We start from the raw sequence: 27,350 nt of genomic DNA, 5'->3' as shown, positions 1-27,350 counted from the left end.
CTGCCGCTGCTGAGGCGGCGGCCGCGGCTCTGAGGCGGTGGCGGGGCTGCCGACCGCGGGCCGCTCGGCCTCTGGGCTCGGCCCGCAGCCTTCCGTCAGCCAGCCGGAGCCCACGCCGACCAGCGCCTATCCTATGAGTGTGTCACTGGTGGTCATCCGACTGGAGCTCGCGGGTCACTCGCCGGTCCCCGCCGATTTCGGCTTCAGCGCTGCCGGTGAGTCCGCGGCCTCGCGCAGGGTCGGCGAGTCGGCGGGTCGGCGGGTCGGTAGCCCTCGCTCTACCGGCCCCCGGGCTTGCCAGGTGCCTCTGCTCGACGTCGCCCTCGCTGCGAGAAAGCGCGGCCTGGGGCGGGGGGTGGGGGGGATGCTGTGCGCCTTTTCCAAACTGGCAGACAGGCCAGTGGTTAATACCCCAAGTTAGGTCTGAGTGGCTGGAGACACGGGTTCTGACCTAGCCGGGCCCGAGAATCTGACGTTTTCACCACCGGCCACAGATTTCCTTAGTGGACCATGCAGCTTCGGCTCTCCTTTGGTTGTCACAACATTACCTGAATAACATTGAGGCTCCTGAGGTGGAGGCAGGAGGACCGGCAACCACAAGCCAGTCTGGGTTACAGGGAAACCTGTCTAAACAAACAGACAGAGAAAAGGTGTGTGTGGGAGAGCGATCGCCAGGTATCTGTCAGAGTTTGGTCGTGCCCTGAATCAGACTTGGGTCTCTAATTTGTGGCATAGGAGCTAAATGTGGTAAATTAAGGAAAAGAGAAATGGGACCACTTACTTAGTTGGGAGAGCCAAGCTGGTGCTTGTTCTAGGAAGAATGGCATCACTGGACACTGCAGCCTTTAGAGCTGCAGTAGAAGAGTGAGTTGTGGTCTTGTCCTTTCGGACTCAAATGACTGATGTATTTCAAGCAGCTATCAAGAGCTCAAAGTAACCCCTAGATCTGAAAGTCAAATTAAGTTGGCACCAGGTACAAACAGGTAACTTCATACAGAGCCAGTATGTAAACCTTTATCAGCAAAGCCTAGAGTGAAAGCTCCTACTGTGTGCTGGGTTGTCTGGGTAAGTGCTGGACTGGACAAGCCTGAAGTCTGCCTCAGAGCTGATGTTAAGGTAATTTCAGTCACAACTCAGGGATTCTTAAAGACCCCTTATTCATGAGACTTGCATTTTGGCCACGACATAGACTCACAGGTTTTGGGATGCAACTCATGGTAGTTCATCTGGGTGTAGTCCCCATGAAAGGCTTTTATCCCTGTGAGTTTGTCAAAAGTCACTAGAATGGCCGCATTGTTCCAGAGCTTTTTGGGATGAATGCTGTCTGACTTTGTAGGACTCCTAGAGAGACTGAGGCAGACAATGCAAAAAAACAAAACAAAACCGCCTCATCGGAAGGAAAGAGCAGCAGAGGAGAAGAAAACCTATTGATTGGAGTGCTGAGAAGTGAGAGGAGTTTGTTCTGTCATAAGGTATTAATCTTTCATGTGTTCTTCAGCTGGAGAGATGTCCAATGAGGAGATCAAAAAGAAGACGTTGGCTTCAGCAGCCGCCTGCCTCGAAGGGAAGTCGCCAGGGGAAAAAGCAGCAATCATCCACCAGCACCTTGGCCGTCGGGAAATGACTGACGTGATCATTGAGACCATGAAGGCCAGTGCAGGTATGCCCTCAGGAAGCCTGGCTGTGCTGCTCTTGCACTAGGAGCCCCTGGCTGTGGTTTCTTTCTTCACGGTTGGTGAGCCGAGGAGGCTCACCTCTGGTGTATTTATTACTAAGGATGACCTTGGAGTTCTAACCTTTCTACATTCACCTCCTGAGTGGTGGGATTATGTATGTATACACCAGTGCATCCCGTTTTCATGCTGCTGGGCACAGCCCCAGGGCTTCATCATGTAAAGCTAGCACTCTACAACTGAGCCGTAGTTCCAGCTTGTTTAGGGTTTTTTTTAAAGCACTTGTGTCCTTTATGTGATTTGTGAAGCACATTTCACTGTCTTTTTTCCCCCTAAATCAGTGGTAAAATTGGGTTCAGAGGTGCATGCCCTTAGTCCCCCCTTCTCAGGATGCAAAGGCAAAAGGGTTATTTAAACCCTGGAGTTTGGGAACATAACCTAAGGCCCTGTTTTAAAAGAATAATAAAGGAAAAACTAGATGGCGTGTAAAAGTTCTTCCCTCTGGTGTGAATGCTCATCACCACTAACTCTGCTCTGGTGTAGCAGTACATCCCTGTAAGCCTGCTGCGGGCTCCCTGCCTTACTGGCCTGCACAGCTTGAGGAAGTGGATGCTTTCTGCATCTCCAGCATAGGTGTGGTCAGAACTGGAAGGTTCAGTTTTCAGAGAGCCCTGCCTGTCAGTCACACTGAGAAGCCAGTGGTGAATGTTGTCTGCTTGTGTTGGGCTGCTGCTGGATATGGGAGGAGCTTCTGTTGGGTTTTGAGAATATTAAGAGTTCTTTTATATATATGTGTGTGTGTACATACATATACATGTATATATATATATTTAATTATTTTATTTATTTATAATCCAAATGTTGCCCCTCCCATGCCCACCCCCTGTATTAAGAGATTTTTTTTGCAAGGGGAGGAGGAGGGGATGTTTTTAGGCAGAGTGAGAATTAAATGCTGTTGGGATGTTCCCAAACCCAGCCGTTCCACAGTGTGGTTTGTTGGCTCTTGTGACAGGGCCTCTTACATCTGCAGCTTTCTCGATTCCGCCTCCTGGTGTTGGGATCACAGGCATGAGCTGTCATACCCACCCGGCAATACACAATACAATAATGCAGTACACTACGGCATAGTTTTTCTGTCACAACTTACCGTCCCACTAGAAATTCTGACTTTCTCAGGCGCCTTAAGCTTATTCCCAGCTGTTGGTGATGTGCTGGTTTTCACTTTTGTAAGATGAGTTTCGAGACACGTCGGAAGAAAAGACGTCTTCAGCAGCCCCCAGCTCTGCACAGAGAAGTAGAGAGCAGAGTGAGTCTGTGAACACGGTCCCGGATTCTCCGTCCAAACAGCTCCCAGACCAGATTTCCTTCTTCAGTGGCAACCCTTCCGTTGAAATAGTCCACGGCATTATGCACCTGTACAAGACAAAGTAAGCAAAACCCTCTTCCTCCAGGCTGCCCTGAGGTCCTGTGGACTCCAGAGTTCTGAGTGCTGTGTGTTGGACAGTATGGATTGGGCCAAAGCTTTCCTGACTCAAATGGAAACATGTAGATGCACGTAGGAAGTGCTTGGGAAAATATTCTATTAACCGTTAGGCGTGGGCATTGATTGGGAGGTTGAAAACAAAAGGCGCCAAAGCACCACATGCTTATGTCTTACCATACAGATACCAAAGCACAGGCAATGTTAATTAGAACACTGTTGTTGTTGTTTTGTTTGAGATAAGGGCTCATGGGTAGCCCTGGCTTTTCTTTTTGGAAGCCCAAGGAAAGGAAGCACTTGGACAGATAACCCACCAGCTGGGTCTTTAGCTCTCTGGATACACTAATTGGTTGATGTCTCAACAACTGTCTTTGCCCTAACTTGTCTGCCATGTCCCTCCAGGGAAACTGGGAAACAGCCAGTCATTGGGTAGCCATTTTGGACCCCAGTTGTCAGATCCGTTTTCAGCATATCAAAAGTAAATTGCACTGTAGAAGGTTTCTCTTCCCCCCTCGAAGCTGTTGAGCTGGACAGTAGTTTTTCTTTTCTTTTTTTTTTTTTTTGGTTCTTTTTTTCGGAGCTGGGGACCGAACCCAGGGCCTTGCGCTTCCTAGGTAAGCGCTCTACCACTGAGCTAAATCCCCAGCCCCGACAGTAGTTTTTCTAATCTTGAGTCCCGCAGTCAGAGGTTAGAATTGTCCCACAGACTTGTGCTCACTCTTCTTCTGGAGCTCATAAGAGAACGTCACAGTGCCTCATAGTTATTCAATAAGAGATTATTATTCAGAAATTGAAGAGACTGACACATGGGGCTGGAGACACGGCTCAGGGGTTAAGAGCACTGGCTGCTCTTGGAGAGGACCTGGGTTCAGTTCCCAGCACTCACAAGGTGGCTCACAACCATCTGTAACTCTATTTCTGGGGGGGGGGTCCATGCCTTCTTCTAAGCATGAGGCCTGCATGTGATAATGTGGAGGCAAACACTCATACACATAAAATAAATTTTTTTTTTAATATTTTTGAAAAGAGAATAAAACACTGAGTCTGGTAATATAAACTAACAACTATTTAAATCACGATGGAAAGTTCTGGAGAGGTGCTGTGTGAGGTAAACACAACCAAAATACATAGTGTGAAATTCTCAAGGAACTAATCAAATATCTCTTTTTAAGACTGAAAACTCTGGTGGGGATAATGTAGAACTTTTAGAGCCTGCCTCTAAAGGATGTGGAAAAGGACTCAGGCACTCCTAAGTGTGTGTTTTCAAGTAAACTCACCAGTTATTTGAGTTGATTTGTGAAATATTAGCTATTTTATTTTTCATATTTTCTCAGACAAAAGAGTCGTTTGGTTATTGTTCTCCAGACTTATCAAGATGGTCTCGTTGTCTTCCTCTTAGTAAGATGACCTCCCTAAAAGAAGACGTGCGGCGCAGTGCCATGCTGTGTGTCCTCACCGTCCCGGCCACCATGACCAGCCATGACCTTATGAAGTTTGTTGCCCCGTTTAATGACGTAATTGAACAAATGAAAATTATCAGGGACTCAACTCCGAATCAGTACATGGTGCTGGTCAAGTTCAGTGCACAGGTAAGTCTCTCGGCTGTAGACGTGCTGTAGAAACTGTGATGCCAGTGGTGTGTTTGTTCCTCAAATCCAGACATGGCTTCTAGGGTGTGGTCAACACCAGAAGAGGGCATCAGATCCATTACAGGTGGTTGTGAGCCACCATGTGGTTGCTGGGAATTGAACTCAGGACCTCTGGAAGAGCAGTCAGTGCTCTTAACTGCTGACCTACCTTTCCAGTTCTTTTTTTTTTTTTTTTTTTTTTTAGTTTTATTTTACTTTAAGTAAGGTCTTAGTGTATAGCCCTAGCTGACCTGGTACTTGCTTTGAAGACAGAGTAGCCTGGGATTTGCAGAGTATGTCTGCCTTTGTCTCCCAAGTGTTGGAACTGCCATACCCAACAAAAACAAAACAAAACAAAAAAAAACCCAAAAAACCAAACCCAAGATGACCAAACCAGCCATGTGTTGAACCTGGAATCTTCTGATCCATTAGAAGCATTACCCTTTGATCCACTAGCCTGCACTCCCATAATTTAAAAATCATTTTTTTAATTATTACTTCTTTTTTTTTTTTTTTTTTTTTTTTTTTTTGGTTCTTTTTTTCGGAGCTGGGGACCGAACCCCGGGCCTTGCGCTTCCTAGGTAAGCGCTCTACCACTGAGCTAAATCCCCAGCCCCAATTATTACTTCTTTTGGTTCCGAAGATTGGTCCCAACACCTCTCACATGCTCTGCCACTTATGACACCCCCAGTGCTTTTTCTTAACGTTTTTGTATTTGGAGACGGGGTCTCACTAAGTTACCCAGGCTGCCCTTGGTCGATCTCTAGCTCAGGTGTGCACTGAACTTGTCGTCTCATGCCTCTGTCTCCCACATTGCTCGATGACAGACTGGCACCACGCACCTGACTCACCGTCTCTGTGCATCAGAGTGGGTGTGAAATCTAGCTCATGTTTTCTTATCCAGTGGGGATTAGCCCAGGACACAGGAGCCCGAGCACTTTTGTCATTATCCCCAGTCCTTTGATTCTGTTTACGAGATGCTCTTTGGAATGCCCATGGAGGCCAGAAGAGCGTATCACATCCCCTGGAGCTGGTGTTCCAGACTGCCCCACATGGACGCTGGAAACTCAGCAAGGCCCTCTGTGCAGTATTGTCCTACCCAGCTCGCTCTCTCTTGCTCACTCACTCGCTCGCCAGTTTCCCAGGCTTTTTCTTCAGTTTGATTGTTTTTCTGAGACAGGGTTTCTTTGTTTAGCCTTGGATGTTCCCAAACCAGCTTTGTAGATCAGGCTAGCCTTCAACTCCGAGACTGCCTTCCTAAACACTGGGACTAAAGGCAGACACTACCACAACTGGCTCTAGTTTTTTGCTTTGTCTTTTTTAAACACTGGTACCAGTTGGTCTAATATTGAAGTATTAAGAATGGACGACAGTGGGGTTGGGGATTTAGCTCAGTGGTAGAGCGCAAGGCCCTGGGTTCAGTCCGCAGCTCTGAAAAAAAGAAAAAAGAAGAAAAAAAAAAAATGGACGACAGTACAGAGGCCAACAGACTCCCTGAAAGAACAGAGATGTTCTTAGACCTGAAAGTGCTTGTGCAGTTTTGAATTAGGAAGGCTTTGTCTTGCCTCCCTTCCTTGTGCTGCTGTAAGCGTGTTGGTTCTTAAGAGCCTATGTGTTTGTGTGAACATAAGTGGAGGTGAGTTTTACCTGCTGCTCATGTCACTGGGCTGTCCCACCTTTGGGTTTGCTCAAGCTTTTTTTATATGTTTTATATCCTGTGCTATTTGTTCATTGAAATCTGACTATGTTAGCCAGGCGGTGGTGGCACAAGCCTTTAAACCGACAGCTACAGAGGCAGAGGCAGACGATCTCTGACTTTGAGGCTACAGTGGTCAGCAGAATGACTTCTAGGACAACAATGGCCACACAGAGCTTTAATTTGTGGAAAATTAACTTCTCTCAGCTCTTTGGTCAATGGTTTCCTCCAGATAAACTGTCCCATCCCGCTAGTTTACAGATGGGTGTTTTGACAGATCATTTGTTCTTGCCACTCTAATGGGTTACTAAGGTTTGTGGGCAAAAGGGAACTCATGACACAGGCTTCCTGGTTCATGAATACAGGGTGGACAGCAATGGTAGATGATCAGTAATAGGTGTTTGTGTGTGAGTGTGTAAGCATGTGTTTGAGTGTGAGTGTGTTGTGTTATGTGAGCGTCTGTGAGAGCTTGTGTGTATATGTGTGTGTGTGTGTGTGTGTGTGTGTGTCTCTGTGTGTGTGTGTTAGACTTGGGGCAAGTGTCTACCCACTGAGCCATCTCACTGGCCCCTGTATACAACTTTTGCGAATTACTTATCACTCATTTATTTTGTATGGGTCTGTATGTTTGGTCACGTGGAGCTCGGAAGACAACTTTTAGGAGTTGGTTTTCTTCTTCTCCCATGTGAGTCTCCGACTGTGAGGCTCAGTAGCAGTGCCTTCACTTGCTAAGCCTTCCCACACAATCTTTTTTATGGCAGTGGTTCACTAGGTAGTTCTGGCTGGATTGGCATTAACCATGTCTACCAGGAAGGCCTCAAAGTCACAGAGATCTGCTTACCTCTGCCTCCAAAGTGTTAGGTCTGAAGCGTCACATGGAGATTGTAGCTTGAGTCCATATATAAGGGCAGCTGTCTGTGTTCTCACTCCTCTCTTTTCCTCACAGGGGTGTTTTTCATGAGAACTCAGAAGGCTTCTGAATGTCTTGTAACTTCTATTGGCCCTAACTGTCTACATATGTGTATGTTGGCAGCAGCAGTCCCTTCTCGCCTGTGTGGGTTTAAGGAGTCAAACCCTGTAACCGTGCTTTCTTGGGCTACTCTATTTGGCTCTCATATCTACCATCCTTCCAACCCTTACTTCACCCTAATCCCTTCCACTACCACCACCACCCCAACACTAGGTTGTACAGACAGGATAGAGGGGAAAGAGGGTGTAGACCTTTTTAGACTACCTTCCTGCTGACTAGTTCCCTGGGGCAAGCCCAGTCTTCATGGTCAGAATATCTCCAACTAGCAATCCAGCAATGACAAACCCAGCAGCAGGGACTAACAGCAGCAGCCACCACAGGCCCTCTTGGGGCTCTCCCATTTACACCCTCTCCAGAGTCCCAAGTGTAAACTATCTACAGCTGGCAAAAATCCCGCTCCTCCTAGATCAGGAAACAATCATAGTTAACGGCTGTAGACAGTCTGAAGCAGCCACTTATCCCATACCTGGGGTTAGAACAAAACCATTCACATAACATAATTGGGTTTTTAAAGGAACTAAAATTCTCACTACAAAACCAGGGCTGTCAGACTTGGTGGCAAGTGCCTTTATTTTTTGCATCATCTTGCTGGCCCCCTTCTCTTAGCTTTCTTTGGAGGTCCGTGAAACTCAAAGATCAATAGTACGACCTTGAGGAAATTCAGTCTTTGAAGAAGGAAATTGTAAATCATCAGGATTTGAAAACCAAAATGGGCTGGGGATTTAGCTCAGTGGTAGAGCGCTTACCTAGGAAGCGCAAGGCCCTGGGTTCGGTCCCCAGCTCCGAAAAAAAAGAACCAAAAAAAAAAAAAAAAAGAAAACCAAAATGGGTGGAACAGGGTAGTGGGCTTCTCCCTCACGTGCTTATTCAGGACTGCCTGGATTATGGTCTAGTTAAAAGTAAAAATACTCTTCAGCTGGCCAGTGCTGGTGCACACCTTTCATCCCAGCACTCAGGAGGCAGAGGCAGGCCAATCTCTGAGTTTGAGGCCAGCCTGGTCTACAGAGTGAGTTCCAGGACAGCCAGGGATACACAGAGAGACCCTGTCTTGAAAACAAATGAGTGAACAGTAAAAACACATTCAGCTCTGCAGCTTGTCCGTGATGGGAAGGCAGAAGAAGCCCCAATCACAATGGATCGTTCCTTTCAGAGTAGAACAACAAAATTAAACAAAACCTGAAGTTAGCATTATTTAAATTTCTGGTTGTTTATAAGTCTAGCATTTAGTCTCTTTAGGGACAAGGTCTCCTGAGGTCATGAAAACTGACCTCAAGCATGTTTTAATTTTCTGTGTCTGAGTGTTTTGCCTGTGTATGTCATACTGCAATGTGTATGTGTCCTTGGAGCTCAGAAGAGTGCATCCGACCCCCTAGAACTGAAGTCGGGGGTGGTTGTGAGCACCGTGCAGCTGCTGGGTTCAAACCTGGGTCCTCTGAAAGAGCAAGTGCTCTTTATACTGAGCCCTGTCTCCAGCCCCTGCTCCTCAGACCCTTCCTTCCTTCCTTCCTTCCTTCCTTCCTTCCTTCCTTCCTTCCTTCCTTCCTTCTTTTTCCCAGACAGGGTTTCTCTGTGTATCCCTGGCTGTTTTGGAAGTCTCTGTAGACCAGGCTGACCTAAAGCCAAAAGTACATGTCTTTGTTACAGACGAACAGTTCCCTCAGGAATATAATGTGCCTAGTGTGGGTTGGGTTTAGTCCCCACCTACCCTTTCTGTGACGAGTCCTGTTATTTGGTGAGCACTTGACACAGCTCATGACCCAAGGAGGCTTCTGTTTTCAGCAGCTGGAGTCAGTGTCTTGTGCTGTAGACGTTGAGCCAAGCCTCCTCCTAGACTGGCTCCTCCCTCAGTAAGCACCTCAGCCTGTGAGATTTACTTCATCCAGTAGTGTCTCCAGGGACGCTGGAGGCTGGGGAGGCCTCTGCGTTGAAAGAGAGTTGTCTCACAGTCAGCCTGTCATATCAGAACTTAAAATGCTCTGCCCCTTCACAAAACTGCACCAGAACTGACCGTTCTTCTCAGGCTCAGTTCACTGGCTTATATGAAGAAAGCATAAATAACCAAAAATCCAAACTGTGGGGCTGGAGAGATGGCTCAGCAGTCAAGAGTGCTGTCTGCTCTTGGAGGGAGGGGTCTTAGTTCAGGCTCTGACAACCACAGGGCAGCTCCTATTACTACACTTGATGGGGATCAGATGCCTTCTTCTGGCCTCCTCAGGCATTGCATGCATGTGGTACACATACATGTAGGCAAAATACCCTTATACTTAAAATCAAAATAAATTTAAGATCTATAAGGATTACATTACTGGAGTGAAATTAAAAACTTTTGAAGAGGGCTGGAGAGATGGCTCAGTGGTTAAGAGCACTGACTGCTCTTCCAGAGGTCCTGAGTTCAATTCCCAGCAACCAAATGGTGGCTCACAACCATCTGGGATCTGATGTCCTCTTCTGGTGTGTCTGACAGCTACAGTGTTCTCATATATAATAAATAGATCTTTTTAAAAAAACTGTTGAAGAAACGTACGGTGGCTGTGAGATCGACACCCGTGAAAAGGAGAGGCAGGTAGGATCCACTGGTAGAACAGCCCTCAGTCTGGCGGTGAAAGTGCAAACCAGTTGTGTTTTGGTTTTTTTTTTTTTTTTTTTTTTTTTTGGTTCTTTTTTTTCGGAGCTGGGGACCGAACCCAGGGCCTTGCGCTTCCTAGGTAAGCGCTCTACCACTGAGCTAAATCCCCAGCCCCACCAGTTGTGTTTTTGAGGAGGCTGTCCCATGCTCTACAGCTGTCTGCATGAGTAGAGCTGAAGCAGGCAATCCTGTGTTTGGTCTGATGCCCCTGCCATGACAAATGGAGTTTAAACACTGGAATTGCCATGTTGCTTTCCACTTAGCGTGTGTCGGGGGTTAGTTTGCCTTTACCTTCGCCATGTCCATCCCCTTGTGCATCCACCATGAGAGAGCACAGCCCAGTGTTAAAGTCTGGTTAGTCTGGGTTGTAAACCGCTGATCTGTCTCCCTAGCCTGTCTCGGACAACTTGACCTGCCCTAGGCATCCTGACACAGATGGATTCGTAGTGGAGAGCTTCACCTTGTGCTGTGCTGACTCAGTTTACTGAAGAGGAGCAGGCTTTCATCCGTACTGCTCCTTAGTCCTCAACACAGATGCTAGGGTGTTTGGTTTCGTTTTGTTGTTGTTTTTTTGTTTTTTTTTTTTAAAGGTTTATTTTATGTATGAGGACACTGTAGCTTTAGACACACCAGAAGAGGGCATCAGATCCCATTACAGATGGTTGTGAGCCCCCATGTGGTTGCTGGGAATTGAACTCAGGACCTCTGGAAGAGCAGCCAGTGCTCTTAACCGCTGAGCCATCTCTCCAACCCCCCGTTTTGTTGTTTTGAGACAGGGTTTCTCCGTGTCACCTTGGATGTCTTGGAACTCACTCTGTAGATCAGGCTGATCTTTAACTCAGAGGCTCACCTGCCTCTGCCTCCCAAGTGTAGGAGCTTGGTTTTTCCTCAAATGAAATGATGGTTCTTTAAGGACTGGCTTGCTTTACTTATTTGTTTATTTATTTGTTTGCTTAATATATGTGAGTACACTGTCACTGTCTTCAGACACACCGTAAGAGGGCATCAGATTCCATTACAGGTGGTTGTGAGCCACCATATGGCTGCTGGGAACTGAACTCAGGACCCGTGGAAGAGCAGTGCTCTTAACCACTGAGCTGTCTCTCCAGCCCCCACCCCCTTTATTTTAGAATTTTTCTGTCACAGTTACAATTATGTTCCAGAATTTTAAAAAGTATCTTTGTGTCTTCTTCAAAGTACCACAAAAATAATGACTACTGGGGAAAAAACTATCCAGGAACTTGTTGACAGATGGCAGGTTGAATATTAGCCATGCAAGCTCTCTGCTCAGCACTGGCAGTGCCCTCTGCCTTGTAAGGCAAACCTCTCAACAGCCCGGACAGAGCTGCCGCGCTCTGTTGACTTGATGGCTCCAGGGCTTGGTACTTCTAGTGCTTGCCTGCCGTCTGGTGGTGAGTGTGTGGGAATGTGAGTGGAGAGTGCATCTTCCATGACCAGCCTTTCTCTTTGCCTCTCCCCGTCGGCGTGTACAGGCTGATGCTGATAGTTTCTACATGGCATGCAACGGCCGCCAGTTCAACTCAATCGAAGATGACGTGTGCCAGCTGGTCTATGTGGAGAGGGCCGAAGTGCTCAAGTCCGAAGATGTAAGTGTGAGGACTTCTTCTGTCCGAGGAAATGTGGGTCTGTACAGATCTGAATGCTAAGACGCTTGCACAGACATCAGGAATAGGCCTTACTGGAGAGACCGAGAGTAGAAACAGAAGACAGATTCTGGGTGGGGTCTGGGAGAAAAGCTGAGTGGGAGGGGCCAGCTAAGAGCTGTGGAGGTTCTTCTGGGCTAATGGATTATTGGCAGATTGGATGGTGGTGCTGGATGCAAGATGGAGTAGTTGGTGTGGGCGTACTGAAAACCACCGAGTTTAAAGTGGGGAGTCTTAGCACCGAGATTACTGGGGAGGTGGGGGCATGAAGTCACGGTGGCTTGGCAAGGTCAAAGCTAACACTGCAAGGCCCTGCTTTTTTTTAAAAAAAAAAAAAAAGTGGAAAATTATATCTCATATAAGATGTAGATGGTAGCACATGCTTGTGACCCCATGCACTCAGGAAGCAGAGGCAGGAGACTACTGAGTTGGAGGCCAGCCCAGGCTATATGACAAGACCCTGTCCCCAAATCAAAGTAAGGAAAAGAAACTTTCCCAGAACGATGGAGTACAGTTTGGAGCAGAAAGAAACATATTTGTTCAAAATACTAACCCCAATCTCCTTCCTAGCTTTTTGTTTTAGGGTTTCTCTGTGTGGCCCTGGCTATCCTGAATCTCTCTGTGTAGACCATGCTAACCTTTAACTCACAGACATTCATCTGCCTCCGCCTCCCAAGTATTAGTATTAAAGGCACGTGCTGCCGCCCTCACATTTTTGTTTTGTTTTTTTAAGGTAGGCTATCCCAGAACTCACTATGTAGAATAGGATGGCCTGAACTCATAGAGATCCTCCTGCCTCTGCCTCCTGAGTGCTGAAGTCCAGTCTTGTTGTCTGCATGCTCTGGCTCTCATCTGTAGCAGGGCTTGGAATACTGGCTCAGTCAGTCTTATAGTGAATAGCAGTCTTGGCTCTGGAGCCAGAGAGACTCCATGATGCTGTTAAATTTCCCCCTTTCTCAAGGAGATCTTAATGGCCAGGCTTTCTCACACTGTTCGTCCTAGTACTTGAGCCAGGGGAAGGCAGATCTCTGTGAGTTTGAGTCCAATATCTGCTCTACAAATTGAGTTCCAGAACAGTCAGGGTTTCACAGACTCAGCAGATAAAGGTGTTTTCTACCACAAAGCATGCTGAACTGAGTTCAATCCAAGGAGAGAACTAACTTGTGAAAGTTGTCCTTTGGCTTCCACACGTGTGTAGATACTCTTGCGTATCGCGTGTGTGTGCGCGCGCGCGCACATACACACACACACACATACACACACACACACACACACACACACAGAAATTTTTTAGAATTAAAAAGGTAGTGGGGGGGCTGGGGATTTAGCTCAGTGGTAGAGCGCTTACCTAGGAAGCGCAAGGCCCTGGGTTCGGTCCCCAGCTCCGAAAAAAAAGAACCAAAAAAAAAAAAAAAGGTAGTGGGAAGAGTATTAAAACATGAAGGACTTCTTCAACTACTTTGCAACTTCAAGGCCTACCTGAGTTAAGCTGTACCTCCAAAACAAACACAAAGCAAGATTGAAAAGGGGGAGTTTGGGGGGCGGGGGAGGGGTGCTGGAGAGATGGATAACAGTTAAGAGCTCTGGTTGCTCTTATGGAAGACTTGAGTTCAGTTCCCAGCACCTACAAGACTACCTACACACCACCTTGTTAACTTCAGTTCCAGAGGATCTGTTGCCCTCTTCTGGCCCTCACGGGCACTGCACATATGTTTAGTACCCAGACATTCATGCTGGCAAAACACCAGTAGTTATAAAAATAAAAAAATTGGGGCTGGAGAGGTGACTCACTGACTGCTCTTCCAGAGGTCCTGAGTTCAATTCCCAGCAACCACATGGTGGCTCACAACCATCTGTAATGAGATCTGATGCTCTCTTCTGGTGTGTCTGAAGACAGCTACAGTGTACTTATAATAAATAAACAAATTTAAAAAAAAAATCTTTTAAAAATATATTTAAAAAAATGAAAAGTTTGTTAAATGTGTTTAAAAAGTAAAGAAAAGCAGCCAGTGCAGCTCGTTCTCCAAGTCCTTGCAGAGTTATTCAGGTTGCTAAAAGCTCCAAGTGAGCCCGAGCTAGAGTGGGGCTCTGTCTCCAAAAGTGAGCAGTAAAAGCAGTAAGACTGTCTCTTGTTTGAAGATGGCGGAGGATGAAGGGTGGGCCTTAACCAGATGTTTCCTGTAGGGCGCCAGCCTTCCTGTGATGGACCTGACGGAGCTCCCCAAGTGCACTGTGTGTCTGGAGCGAATGGACGAGTCTGTGAATGGCATCCTCACCACCCTATGCAACCACAGCTTCCATAGTCAGTGTCTGCAGCGGTGGGATGACACAACGTGAGTGCAGGGGCTGCCCCACCTTGCGGGGCCCTTTATGACCTCTTCTTGGAAGCCAAAATACCCATTAGCAAACACTGTTGTCCTTGACTCTGCAAAGTGGGGATTTCAGTAGTAAAGAGACTCATTGCTTTATCTCTCCTTCGTTCAGGTCTTGTGGAAATTGTCATTTGTTTTTGTGTGTGTGTGTGTGTGTGTGTGTGTGTGTGTGTGTGTGTGTGTGTGTGTGTGTATGATGAGTTTATGTCAGCACATGCATGCAGGTGCCCCAGGATGCAAGAGGGCATCACATCCCCTGAACTGCAGCTAGTGGGTGGCTGTGAGCTGCTGTGTGGGTGCTGGGAACCTGGGCCCTCTTTCTGCAGAGGTAGTAAGGGCTCTTAACCACTGGGCCATCTCCAAATACCAAGACCTTTTTAAAACCCTTTTCTGGCCTCTGTAGGCACCTGCATACATGTACACAAACACACACACACACACACACATACACACACACACACACACACACACACACACACACGAGCTGAGCAAAGATGGTGCACGCCTGAGTCCCAGCATTTGGAAGGCAGAGGCAAGTGGATCTGCAAGTTTGGGGCCAGCCTTATATACAGAGTGAGTAGAGCCCAAGACAGCCAGGGTTACAAAGAGAAATCTTGTCTTGAAAAACCAAAAACTAAAAATAGAAGAAATTGTTGAAGCTTAGAGTTGGCAAGATGACTCACTTGATGTCAAGCCCAATGCTTGAGTTAGATTTCTCCGGAATCACACAGTGAAGGGAGACAGCACCAGTTCTACAGAACTTGACCTTCACACACGAATTAAATCGCTTGATTCAAAAGCCGGGTGAGTGGCCACACCTGTAATTCTGTATTTTGGGCTGAAGATGGGAAGGTTAGGAGTTTAAAGGCAGCCGGGGCTACAGAGTGATCCCACTCCACAAAATAGGTCATATCCAAGTGTGGTGGGCGTCGTGCCTTTAATCCCAGAGGCAGTGGGTTTCGGAAAGTGATTCAGTCATTGACTCCACTTGGTGTTTTCAGAGACGGTATGGAGTGTCGTCGATATGTACTCACTGTGCTACAAAAGTCAGGTTTCAATGTTTTCCCCAGACTCTGGTACATGACCTAGTCAGAATTAGATCTCAGTATTAGTTTGTTTTCCTGTCCAGTGTCTGCCTAGCAACCACACAGGCAGACGGTAACAGGGAGCCACTGTACAGTTGCTCTGCCTACCACAGTAGCCATTCCCACCTCTACTTCCCAGTGTCTTTCTGTCCTTCCTCTCTTCCTTCTTCTTCCTCTCTCCCCATCTTCCTGTCTTCTTTCCCCTCTCTCTCCCTCTCTTGCTAAGTACAGTTCCACCACTGAACTCTCTTAATCCCTGTCTGTCTGTCGTTTTTATGGAAACAAGGTCTTAGGTTCAGAGATGTCATTCTGCTGGTGAACTCTTGCCTAGTGTAGAAGCAAGGCTACCCCCAACCAGGACACCCTGTGTTCCATTCCTAGCACTGCCTACACCAGACATAGAGTATCCCAGTTCTAGGGAATTGGAGGCTGGAGGACCTGAAATTCAAGGTCATCCCTGGCTACATAGAGAGCTTGAGGCTAGGCTAGTCGACCTAAGCCTCATTTCAGAAGCAAACAGGGCACTGGAGGGGTCTCGGCAGTAGAGCATTTCTGCTCCTGAGAGTCACAGCTTTGGCTCCCAGCACTCAGGTTGACCAGCTCACAGCGGGTTGTCACTTGACAACCTGGAAATCTAGTGGTCTGGTCCGGCTTCTACAGGCACCGCTTCACACGGTGTATGGAATTTCCTCAAGCACACACGTGCACATAAATTATAAGTTAAATCTTTAAAATCGAAAGCAAGCCCTCACCACGTATCCCAGCTGGTCTGACATTCATGTAGCCAAGCTAGCCTTGCACTTGTGGCATCCTTCACGTCTTCCTGAGCGCCCCACGCACACACGCCCCTCTGCACCTGCCATCTTCTTCAGGACTAAGGACAGGCAGGAGGACTGGAGCTTCCTCTTGCCCTCTGCCCGCTCGCACCTTTTCCTTGCCCTTCATGACCAAGGACGGACGGATACTCACTACACCTTGACCTTGCTCTCTTGGTGGCAGTTCACTCAGTTACAGCTGTATCCCACCTTCTGACACATTGACCCATGGAACAAAATATGTTAATGACCATTGAATACTAGTTCCCCTTGATTGTTGGAGAAAAGGGTTGCCCCAGATGGGCATGCTGGCACACACCTGCATTGCTAACACTTGGGAGGTGGAGACAGGAAGATCAGGAGATACAGGTCATCTGATCTGAGGGGCACAAGTGTCACGTATGTGTGTAGAGAGCCGCTTAGCAGTGAAATGCACTGGCTGCTCTTGCAGAAGGCTCAGGTTAGGTCCTTAGGCCCCACATTGGGCTGTTCACAGGCACTTAGAACTCTAGCTCCAGGGATCTAGCGCCCTCCTCTGGCATGGGTAGGCACACACATACAAATGACAATCAGCCTTTTTTTTAAATTAGCTCGGGGGCTGGAGAGATGGCTCAGCGGTTAAGAGCACCTGACTGCTCTTCCAGAGGTCATGAGTTCAATTCCCAGCAACCACATGGTGGCTCACAACCATCTGTAAAGAGATCTGATGCCCTCTCCTGGTGTATCTGAAGACAGCTACAGTGTACTTATATATAATAAATGAATACATTTTTAAAAAAAAAAATTAGCTCGGAACAAGGTATATTCGCAAATGCATTTAATCCCAGCCCTCAGGAAGCAGAGGCAGGCAGATCTCTGAGTTGTAGGCCAGCCTGGTCTACAGAGCGAGTTCCAGGTCAGTCAAAGGTACATAGTGAGACCTTGTCTCAAAAATGCAATAAAAATGATTGTCTGGTATGGTAGCTCACATCTTGAGTCTCAGCACTTGGGATCAGCTGTTCTCAGTGAGCTTGACATAAACCTGGTCTACATTGTGAGTTCAGGGCAGCTAGGATTATGAGATCCCACCTCTGTTATGTGAATAAATTTGAAAGGAAAGAAAAAGAGAAAGCATAAAGAAGGGAAGTCTCAACACCTTTGTCTAACTCCCCTCATCTTCTCGTGCTGGATAGGTGTCCTGTGTGCCGGTACTGTCAAACGCCAGAGCCAGTGGAAGAAAACAAGTGTTTCGAGTGTGGTGTTCAGGAAGTAAGTAACGGGACGAGGGGTAATGAACAGCTCTGTTGGTCTGGGATTCTTTTTCTGCCCAGTGCAGCTTAGATTCTTTGTGAGACTAATTCTTTTTCGTCTGTAGTCAAGTGTGTGAATACACAGATTGTTCACGCTTTTATTAAAAGACTAAGGTGCCCACCGATCAGTCACCTGTGAATCTGTACTTAGGACTCTGCAAAAGTCAGAGAAGGGAAATGGTTGACCAGTAAGGACCCTGGAAAGTTGGGTCTTAGAACTGTATAATTGAGAAGTCTGTGGAAGAAACTCCTAAGTCTTACTTCCAAGCCATATGGGTCATGGCCTGTGCCTCCCTCCCCTCCCCTCCCCAATCACCAATTCAGATCTCCCCCTTGGCAGAACCTCTGGATTTGTTTAATATGCGGCCACATAGGCTGTGGGCGGTACGTAAGCCGACATGCGTACAAGCACTTTGAGGAGACCCAGCACACATACGCCATGCAGCTCACCAACCATCGGGTCTGGGACTATGCTGGAGGTGAGTGCATGGCCATCTCCTGACTTGGATTCTTTCCTGTGGAAGCTTCTCACAGCTTGCAGTGGCAAACTCAGAAGGCGCCATGCTTTGGGATGACCCAAATCAAGAATTATAGAGACAATTTATTAGATGTTTATTCTTGCCCTATCTCACTCTAAATGGTCAAATGATTGACCCATTTTTAGAGAAAAATTATACATCAGTTCATTTAGATTTCTAAAAACAAAACCAAAAATCGTTTCCTAGTTAAAAGCATAGAGAACTGACTGGGTGGTGGTAGCTCAAGCCTTTATTCCCAACACTCAGGAGGCAGAGGCAGGTGGATGGATCTCTGTGAGTTTGAGGCCATCCTTGTCTACAGAGAAAGTTCCAAGACAGCCAGGATTACACAGAAAAGCCCTGTTTTGAAAAGGCACAGTGAACTTTTCATTCCTAAGAGGCTGCCTCTGGCCGACTTCTCCTTTCTTTAGATAATTATGTCCATCGACTGGTGGCCAGCAAGACGGATGGGAAGATTGTTCAGTACGAGTGTGAGGGCGATACCTGCCAAGAAGAAAAGATTGATGCCTTACAATTAGAGGTGAGACACTCCGAGTTGCCACCTAGCCACTGCTCTTGCTGCATGTTTCCGCTTTCTGGAGAACGGTGCTTTGACCTTTTCCTGTTGTCATCTGCCCTGTCTCATTGGGGAAGAATTTCTAAAATGCTTTTTTGAAAGTCTAAGCTTCCCCAGGCCTGACTCCTGTTTTCCTGTGGTGTTCCTGGTTCTCTTGAGTTCAGGTTCATTAGTTAAGGCAAGGCAGCACCTTCCACAGCTCCACTGGACTGGATGGGGTCAGAGCGGACCCCAGCAGTGCCCTCCTTCCCTAGTCATTCACGCATAGCTGTGTGTTTAATGTATGTACTGCTGTGAGTCAGGACTCATTTACCTAAAGGCATTTTGGGTTTAGATACTTGAAGAACCATCACGTTGAGCACACTGGGATTTTCTTGTAAGAAGCAAAGCCTACCTGTCACAGATGGCCGTGCATGCAGGGCAGTCCCGTGCTGCCACTTGTTTGCTTGGTGATGTTTGGCTGTCTTTTGTGGATTTGGTTTGGTTTGGTTTTAAGACAGGGTCTTTTTTTTTTTTTTTAGATTAATTTATTTATTACATATAAGTACACTGTAGCTGTCTTCAGACACACCAGAGGGCATCAGATCCCATTACAGATGGTTGTGAGCCACCATGTGGTTGCTGGGGTTTGAACTCAGGACCTCTGGAAGAGTAGTCAGTGCTCTGAACCACTGAGCCATCTCTCCAGCCTTTAAGACAGGGTCTTATCAAGTAGTTCCAGATTGACCTCAAACTCAGGATCCTCCTGTCTCCACTTCCTGGTGATGGAATGACCCACTCAAAATTCTGTTAATGAAGGGGAAGTTTCAGAATGAGTCCTGTTTTGTGTAAAAAATTTTTTAAAAAGTTTAAGCAGGAAAACTAGCCCAAACCCCTGACTTTCAGAGGGAATGGACTTTGGAAATCAGTGCATGTGTAGACTATTTGAGATTTATTGTTTTCATTTAGTATGTATGACTTTGCTTGCATGTGTGTCTGCACCGTGTACATGCTTGGTGCCTGCGGGGGCCAGCAGTGGGCCTCAGATCCCCTGGGACTGCAGTTATAGACAGTTGGGAACCACATGTGCGTGCTAGGGATCGAACCTGGTTCTCTCGGAGAGCAGCCTATGTGTTTTTCCATCGAGCCATCGCTCAGCTCCTCATTTGTAGACTTTAGCTCTGACAGAAAGTGGCCTTCAGTAGAGCTTGTGTTCTTAATAAATTACTGTATCGACAGATAAAACAAACCCTTGGCATTCTTTAGATTAAGTATCTCTTTCATATGAACGCTAAGGTACCATACACATTTTAGATACTCAAAAAATAGTTTATCAGTTGTATAGACCTCAGTGGTAAGAAAACCTACCCAGCTTTTACCAGGCACTAGTTGTTCTGGAACTCCCTGGCCTTCAACTCAAGAGATATGTATGTTTCCCACGAGCTAGGATTAAAGACATGTGGATCCCCCACCACACCTGACCTTGCCCACAAGCCTTCACACCTATAGCCCCATCTGCTATGTGCACACCTAGAATCTCTGTTGTCCTTTGAGATGAAGAGGCCCTGTGGCTGGTCCTGATTTCTCCCAAGTGCAGGTATCTGTTCATGTCTCATGTCTGTCAACAGCCAGAAATCCTAGCAACTGTACTGCAACCCGCCATACTTCTCTATCTTTGACCACACAGTACTGTGGGTTCAGGCCATCACGTAGCAGTGGGGATCCAGATTTCACAGTCCAGGCAGGGTGGGTGGTGGGTAAGCCTGCAATGAGTGCTACTGTAGTTCTAGCGGGATTGCAGAGGGACAGCTCCCTGTGGTGACATGGGAGAGTCGGTTAGAATTTCCTGTGTGGGGAGGGGTGCTGAGTGTGGAACTGAGTCTCAAGCATGCTACGCCCACACTTAGCCACTAAGCTATACCTATAGCCCCAAATTTACATAAATTCAAAGCCTCCATTCTTAAAATTGTTTGGACCAGAATAAATTTGTATAAATGTGCTTTCACACTAAAGAGGCACAGGTAGGAAGATCAGGAGCTCAAGTCCAGTCTGGGCTGTAAGAGACCCTGTATCAGAATCATAAACACATTAGAAAGACAGTTCAGTCAGTCAGTTGTTTGTCATGCCAGCAGGAGGACCTGAGTTCAGTTCCCAGAACCCAAATTTTAAGAAAATAGAAGTGCTGTTCCAGGTCTGTAACCCCAGCACTGAAGATGTGGACATGGATCGATTCCCTGGGACCCACTGGCCAGCCACCCTAGCCTACTTGGTGAGACCCTGTCTCAAAACTAAAGTGCACAGTACCTGAGGAACGACATCTGAGGCTGACTGCCTTCCCCCACATATGTACGTGGATAGAGTACAGGGGCTGGCAATGGCTCAGTGTGAGTACATATGGCTCTTCTCTGAGGACCTGAGTTTGATTTCCAGCACCCATGTCAGGTGGCTTAGAACTTTAACCCAGCTCCATAGGAGTCTGACACTCTGACTGCTGTGGTCGCCTGTATTCATGTGCATGTGCCCCCTATACAGAGAATCGATGATGATGGTGGTGGTGGTGGTGGTGGTGGTGGTGATGCTATGCAGAACATTTTAAACATAAAAATAAGTTTGCATTCTTTTATTTTTCCCAGCTAGATTGCTAGTTCCACTCTGTACCTCTGACCTAGTGCCTGTTGACTTTAGTTGAACCCAAGTGTAACATTCTTTCTGGTGAGCCTGACATGGGAGTGCAAGCCTAAAGTCCCCAGTTGATAAGGTTGGAAGGTTGCCTCAAGTGTGAGATGGCAGGGCAAGACCATGTCTCTATTCTCTCTCTTCCCACCCCACCCCCTCGTTGTGATAAGGCCTGTGTGCATATGTGTGTGTAGCCCTAGCTGGCCTGGAGCTAGTCAGATCAGCCAGGCTGGCCTGGAGTGTTGCGATTCAAGGCCTGCCCCATGCACCGTCCTAACCCTGCAGGTGTTTGTTTGTTTGTTCTCTAATTTCATGTGGTTTATCCTGGGTATGAGAGCATTACTGGCTGTGGGTACATTGGTAGGAGTTCTAGAAGCTGTCGGGAGGTCAGTGTTGCTGGGTGTCCTAGTTGGTGACGGTTCTCATCTCTCGCTGTTCTGTTTCTAGTATTCATACCTGCTGACGAGCCAGCTGGAATCGCAGCGGGTATACTGGGAAAACAAAATTGTGCGCATAGAGAAGGACACGGCAGAGGAGGTAAATGACTTGGTGACTGAAATGCCTAGCAAGGTGGCTGCCAAGTGGAAAGGGCATGGTGCAGGGGAAGGGACAACAAGGATCTTCCCCTTGGTGGGTGATGATGCAGACTGTCCCGTCTCCAGAGGGAACTGTAGGCCTACAGGGTCCCTCACCTGTCAGAGCTGGGCCTTTGGACAGTCCCAGTGAGGAGGTAAGAATGGGCAGGCAGTACTCAGTGACTGCCCAGACAACCCAGACCCCACGGAAGTCCGTGTGAAGGTTTTGCAACATGGGTCAGCCACTGGCACGTCAGCTTGGGAACAGTGGCTTTGGGAGCTAAGTGACCTTCGCAGCTTTGTAAACTGAGGGAAATAAATTAGGCACAAATGGTGGCTTCTGTGGTTCCCTTAAATATGACACATGTGGTGACCTATGCCTGTGACTTTGTATACTCTGGAGGCAGAGGCATTTTATATTTTTGGTTGTGAGCCTAGCCTTTAACGGCTGAGCCATCTCTCCAGCCCTGCAGAGGCATTTTAAAAAAAGATTTTATTTTATGTATATGAGTGTTTGACTATGTATTCACATGTGTGGTGCCTTTTGAAGCCAGAAGAGGGCATTAGTTCCCTGGAATTAGAATTACAAATGGCTGTGAGCTACAATGGGTGCTAAGAACTAAAGCAAGGTCCCCCCTACAAGGGGAGACAATGATCTTAACCAATGAATCATCTCCCCTGCCCACAAAATAAGTGTTTTTGTTTGGTTGGTTTTAGATTTCAGCACATAAAATGTGATGCGATTTTGCAGAAACCTGTGCAAAAGGCCTGAGCTCTACATGCTTCATTTTCTATTTTGTAGCATGTTCAAGGAACCTTGAGAGTTACAGAGAACAGGATTTGAACATGTGCACACAGGGCTTGTGTGTGTTTCTAGCAGCCATTTCTCGTAGTAAATGAAGTCTTATTTTAAATGATCCAGCTAATAACCTAGTCCCCTCCTCTTGCTGGACTGCGGGTGGGAGGTTCCACTCTAGCGCCACACCAGTTCTTGGCTGTCTATCAGCCGTTTCCCCGGGTGCACACCAGCTCCTGGTCCTTGTTTCTCCTAAAGAAAACTGTTCTCTCAGTTTCTCACGATTTGTGTTGCTGTCACAATTCCAGTTAAATGGCTCAACTCAACTTCATAAGTTTGGTTTGTCCTGGTTAGAGAGACAGTGGTAGGGGCAGTCCTAAGAATTGTCTGAATCTGCCTGACCTCCGTTTGCACTTTCAGATTAATAACATGAAGAGCAAGTTTAAAGAGACCATTGAAAAGTGTGACAGCCTGGAGCTCAGGCTCAGTGACCTCCTGAAGGAGAAGCAGTCTGTGGAAAGGAAGTAAGTATCCCTCAGTTCTTAACAACCATGAATGCCAACAGGTTAGCTTCCTTGGGAACCCCCCCCACTTTCAGCATGTACAGCTTCAGCGTTTTTGGGGAGTCTGCTTGTAGTTGTAACAGTGATTTCTCATTAATGTTGTTAGAGGAGAGCAAAATGGCTCAGCCGCCAAGCCTGACAAATTGTGTGGGATCCCAAAACCGATGTGATGAAAGGAAAGAGCTGACTTCCACATGTGACCTTGGCACACGTGTACACATACACACAAATAAATGTAAAAAACAAAAAAGGTCTGATTGCTGTTCCACTTGAGGTGGGTGCCAAGTGGACACCAAACTCCTGCAGTCCATGTGCAGATGCCTTCTATTTCTGCCTGCAGTTTCTGAGCTATCTTGGCTGAGAGCAAGTTAGGAAAAACATTTTGTCCAAGCCAGTATCACAGGCTCCCCCTTGGACAGGATCTAACAGCTCCTGATGCTGAGTGTGGAGCAGATGCCCATGAGCAGCGTGACGCGAACACGGGCTGCTGCTGCTGCTGCAGCTGCAGTGGGGAGGACAGTTGTCACTGCTGGCTGTTGCTATCCTGATATTCAGTGGAAGAGCATTTTCCCAGCATGCACAGGGGCCTAGGGTTGATCCCAAGCATTGAAGAGGGTAAGATTCCCTCCCTGGTCTCAGTTATACTATAGAGGTGACGAGATCATTTTTTGTGAACATACTGTATAATAGATAGAGATACTTCTGTTTATTTAAACAGTCTCTCTCTTTGTAGACTAGGCTGGTCTCGAACTGAGAGATCTGCCTGCCTCTGCCTCCTGAGTCTGGGATGTAAAGGCATGTATGTAACACCATGCTTGGCGTAATGTTTATTTATTTATTTATTTTTCCACATGGAGAGGTTTAATATGAGAAGAGTAGAAGAGAGGAAAGGCCGTGAGCACGTGGGTGGAAAGTCTTGTTCTGTGGCCTATACTAGCCCTGAATTCAAATCCTGCTGCCCATTTGGCTTCCTGAGTGCTGGAGCTGGAGCCACCGTAACTGGCTTCTTTGGCATTCTGACACATAAAAATGGTGCCTACTTCCTATGTGTGTCTCAATTCGTAATTCTCCATGGAGGAGTGAGCATTGAGGGCAGGGCACCCCCACCCTTGACCACTTTCCCTCCTTTAGCAAATTAGTGAGGTCAGAACACTTGTCTCAGAGAATGACACTTTCCTGGTGACTTCCTCATCGAGGCTGTGTCTCTGACAGAGCCGTCACTGCTAAGCCCAGCAGAGCAGAAAGGAACAAAGAGCAGGTGAAGCCACTCTGCCTCCCTCTGTTTTTTGGTTTTTTTGTTTTTGTTTTTGTTTTTTTTTTTTCTTTTTCTTTTTTCTTTTTTTCGGAGCTGGGGACCGAACCCAGGGCCTTGCGCTTGCTAGGCAAGTGCTCTACCGCTGAGCTAAATCCCCAACCCCCTCCCTCTGTTTTACTTAAGGTGCACTCAGCTGAGCACCAGAGTGGCCAAGCTGAGCACGGAGCTCCAGGAGGAGCAGGAGCTGAACAAGTGTCTGCGCGCCAACCAGCTGCTGCTGCAGAACAAGCTGAAGGAGGAGGAGAGGCTGCTGAAGGAGACCTGTGCCCAGAAGGACCTGCAGATCACAGAGATCCAGGAGCAGCTGCGTGACGTCATGTTCTACCTGGAGACGCAGCAGCAAATCAGCCATCTGCCTGCAGAGACGAGGCAGGAGATCCAGGAAGGGCAGATCAACATTGCCATGGCCTCAGCCCCCAACCCACCCTCTTCAGGTGCCGGTGGGAAGCTGCAGTCTAGGAAGGGCCGCAGCAAAAGGGGCAAGTGACCTTGAGAGACTTGTCCCAGAGACTTCCTGGGCACCACAGGGTGTGCTGGGACCTTTGCTGAGTGGGAGGGTGGGCCCTAATAAGTACGTCTGAGGACGAACTGCGGTCGGTCGTGTGGCTCCTTCATTTGTTGCGTGTGGTGTGAGGAGACTAAAAGTGGGGGAGACGCTGGCAGCATTTCACAAGGGCAAGCCACAGCTTGCCATTCTGCCTTCCAGCTGGGTAGCCTCCGGCCTGTGCAATTTTCCGTGTATTTATTCAGTTGGAGCACTTGCAGTTGGGTTCCAGGGTAAATCTATGACATGATGCGACCTTCCTAGCACTAAAGGAATTCCAGCATTACTTAGCACTAAAGCACAGTGCCTCCCTGAGGCCCTAGCTGCCTTCAGGAGAGGAGCCTGCCGCCCACTGCAGAGGATCTCCCCTCCATCCCTCCCTCCCTTCCCCTGCAGGGTTGAAGAGCTGCTTGCATGTCAGAGCGAAAGGGGCTAAGTTGTAAACCAGGCATAGGCTTGTCCTCAGCAGCCTGACTTGGGGACAGGAAGAACGAGCAGCTGGGGCAGATGGGGTAGACTCAGTTTAGGGAAGATGGTGACAGCTCTCTTCATTTTTGATGACTCCATACGAAATGTGCCTGTCATGTAAGAAAAGCCTTACTGGCTCCTCCTCTGCTCGCTGGGGTAACTGAGTGTCCTCCACCTAGCAGGAGTCAGGCAAGCCTGGTGAGAGGCCTCGGTGGCGAGCTGACGTGTGGCTGGGTCAGTGTGTACTGACTGTTACAGGCCGAATGTTCAGGTCGCAGCTAGAGGGAGCTTGGGCAGATTTCAGTTGCTCTTTTCTGATAGTTTCAAAGGCTGCTTCACACTCCAGAAAATGGCTTCAGCAGGCCCTCTTTCAAACAGCCATACAATACTTACTGTGACCAACAGAGGGGCTGTGTGCCTCTCTCTAGAGCCAGGAACGTCAGGTAACTTGTAACAAATTAATTGAACAAAATTGCGGGACACCATGTTGGGATTTAGCTTTTAGTAGAGCCTGGGCACTTGGCAGCGGTGTGTGCTGTAGTTTAATTTTTTGCTTTATCATCAGCCAAAGGTTTAAAATGTCATACTTTAGGGACTTTTTTTTTCCAACTGACTGGACCTCGTCCTTTGACCGGAGTGTCTGACATGTCACCACGTTGCCTGTGTTGCTGATCACCATCCAGTTCTGTGGAACGGGCTGTGGCATTTCCCAAAATCCCCACCTGTGGCTGCAGACTGAGTGCTGGCCTGCTCAGACCCCTCGGCTCTCAGCAGGCTGTACTCCACCCTCAGGCCTGAGCCACACAGGAGCTTCTAGAACCGTTTTACACTGTCACGGTCTTGCCGGCTCAGCCCTGCTTGTCTTGCACATCTGACCTAGCAGAGGCTGGGGTGGGTGGTAGCATGCTAACTAAGAGAATCGGAAGAAGTTCCCAAAGCTGGCCCCTCACTCCAGTACAATCCAGAGCAGCCCTCCTGCCCAGACGAGAGCAGCGCTCCACAGCACAGGTTGGGGAAACGCCTGCGAAGGCCGTGGCCGGAGGAAGCAGCCGATGGGCAGAGGTTTCCAAACTACTTGAAGGTCTTTAAAAAAATGTCCCAGGACAACAAAAATCAAGATGTGTAAATAAAATGTTATTTTAAAAGGTCAAAGAGTTATGTTTGAATCTGACATTCCATAGGACGGAAGCTGTTAGTGTGTTCTTCGGAACAAAGCTTGGCCTTCCCACACTCCCTTAGCCAATGAACTCTTACTGAAATAACCAGATGAAGTCTGCTTCTGTGGTGTTGCTTGGGGAGCGTGTATCTAAGAGTGTCAGTGGCCTGGGTACGTGCGTTTGTTTGTTGGTTGTTTGTTTGTTTAGTTGGTTGGTTGGTTGGTTGGTTGGTTTTCACGATGGGGTTTTTTTGTGCGACAGCCCTGGCTGTCCAGCTCCTCTAGACCAGGGGAGAGATCCACCTGCTTCTGCCCCAGTGTTGGGATTAAAGGCCTGCACCACCACGCTCAGTGGGATGAAAACATGTTTAAATGATAAGGAGGACCACCTTTCCCTTGAGTCCTCAGTTTTCCTCAGTGTAAGAACCCCATTCATTTCTTTTCCCTTCTTGGCTGTGGACTTGATGTTTCCCCTGGAGCCATTTACAAGAACAGTTTTCACTTGTGTGTTAGGAGAAGCTTATTCCTGGGGAGAGATACTTAGGTTTCTCTACACTGACTGGCCACTGCCATAGTCACGTTAGACTCTGTGTGTGTGTGTGTGTGTGCGTGTGTGTGTGTGTGCGCGTGCGCGCGTGTGTATGTCCTCACAGGCCAGAGAAAGGGCTGTTACGTGTCCTGCTCTGTCATTCTGCCATGTTTTTTTTTTGTTGTTGTTTTGGTTTTTTTTTTTTGGTTCTCTTTTTTTTGGAGCTGGGGACCGAACCCAGGGCCTTGCGCTTCCTAGGCAAGCGCTCTACCACTGAGCTAAATCCCCAACCCCTC

At 47.6% G+C, this 27,350-nt stretch overlaps 1 protein-coding gene across 2 annotated transcripts; it reads left to right on the top strand.

The window, feature by feature from the left end:
• Window positions 1-23: 23 nt before the first annotated feature.
• On the top strand, window positions 24-26,521 carry Brap (BRCA1 associated protein). 2 transcript variants are annotated; one of them, NM_001271194.1, is made up of 12 exons: window positions 24-215; window positions 1,499-1,660; window positions 2,905-3,100; window positions 4,553-4,742; window positions 11,627-11,740; window positions 13,982-14,130; window positions 17,242-17,317; window positions 17,699-17,837; window positions 18,308-18,417; window positions 21,556-21,645; window positions 22,900-23,003; window positions 24,481-26,521. In NM_001271194.1, exons 1-12 carry the CDS (start codon window positions 134-136, stop codon window positions 24,842-24,844), a joined length of 1,776 nt encoding a protein of 591 aa, NP_001258123.1. In that variant the 5' UTR covers window positions 24-133; the 3' UTR covers window positions 24,845-26,521. The 2 variants fall into 2 exon arrangements, with proteins under 2 accessions (NP_001258123.1, XP_087435428.1); XM_087579302.1 differs by having other exon boundaries at window positions 209-650.
• The last annotated feature ends 829 nt before the right edge of the window (window positions 26,522-27,350 follow it).

This window comes from Rattus norvegicus, chromosome 12 (genome assembly GCF_021556685.1).
Source record: "Rattus norvegicus strain SHRSP/BbbUtx chromosome 12, alternate assembly SHRSP_T2T, whole genome shotgun sequence".
Lineage (NCBI taxonomy): Eukaryota > Metazoa > Chordata > Mammalia > Rodentia > Muridae > Rattus > Rattus norvegicus.
The sequence above is the reverse complement of the archived record's forward strand: the minus strand, read 5'-3'. Positions and strand labels throughout refer to the sequence as shown.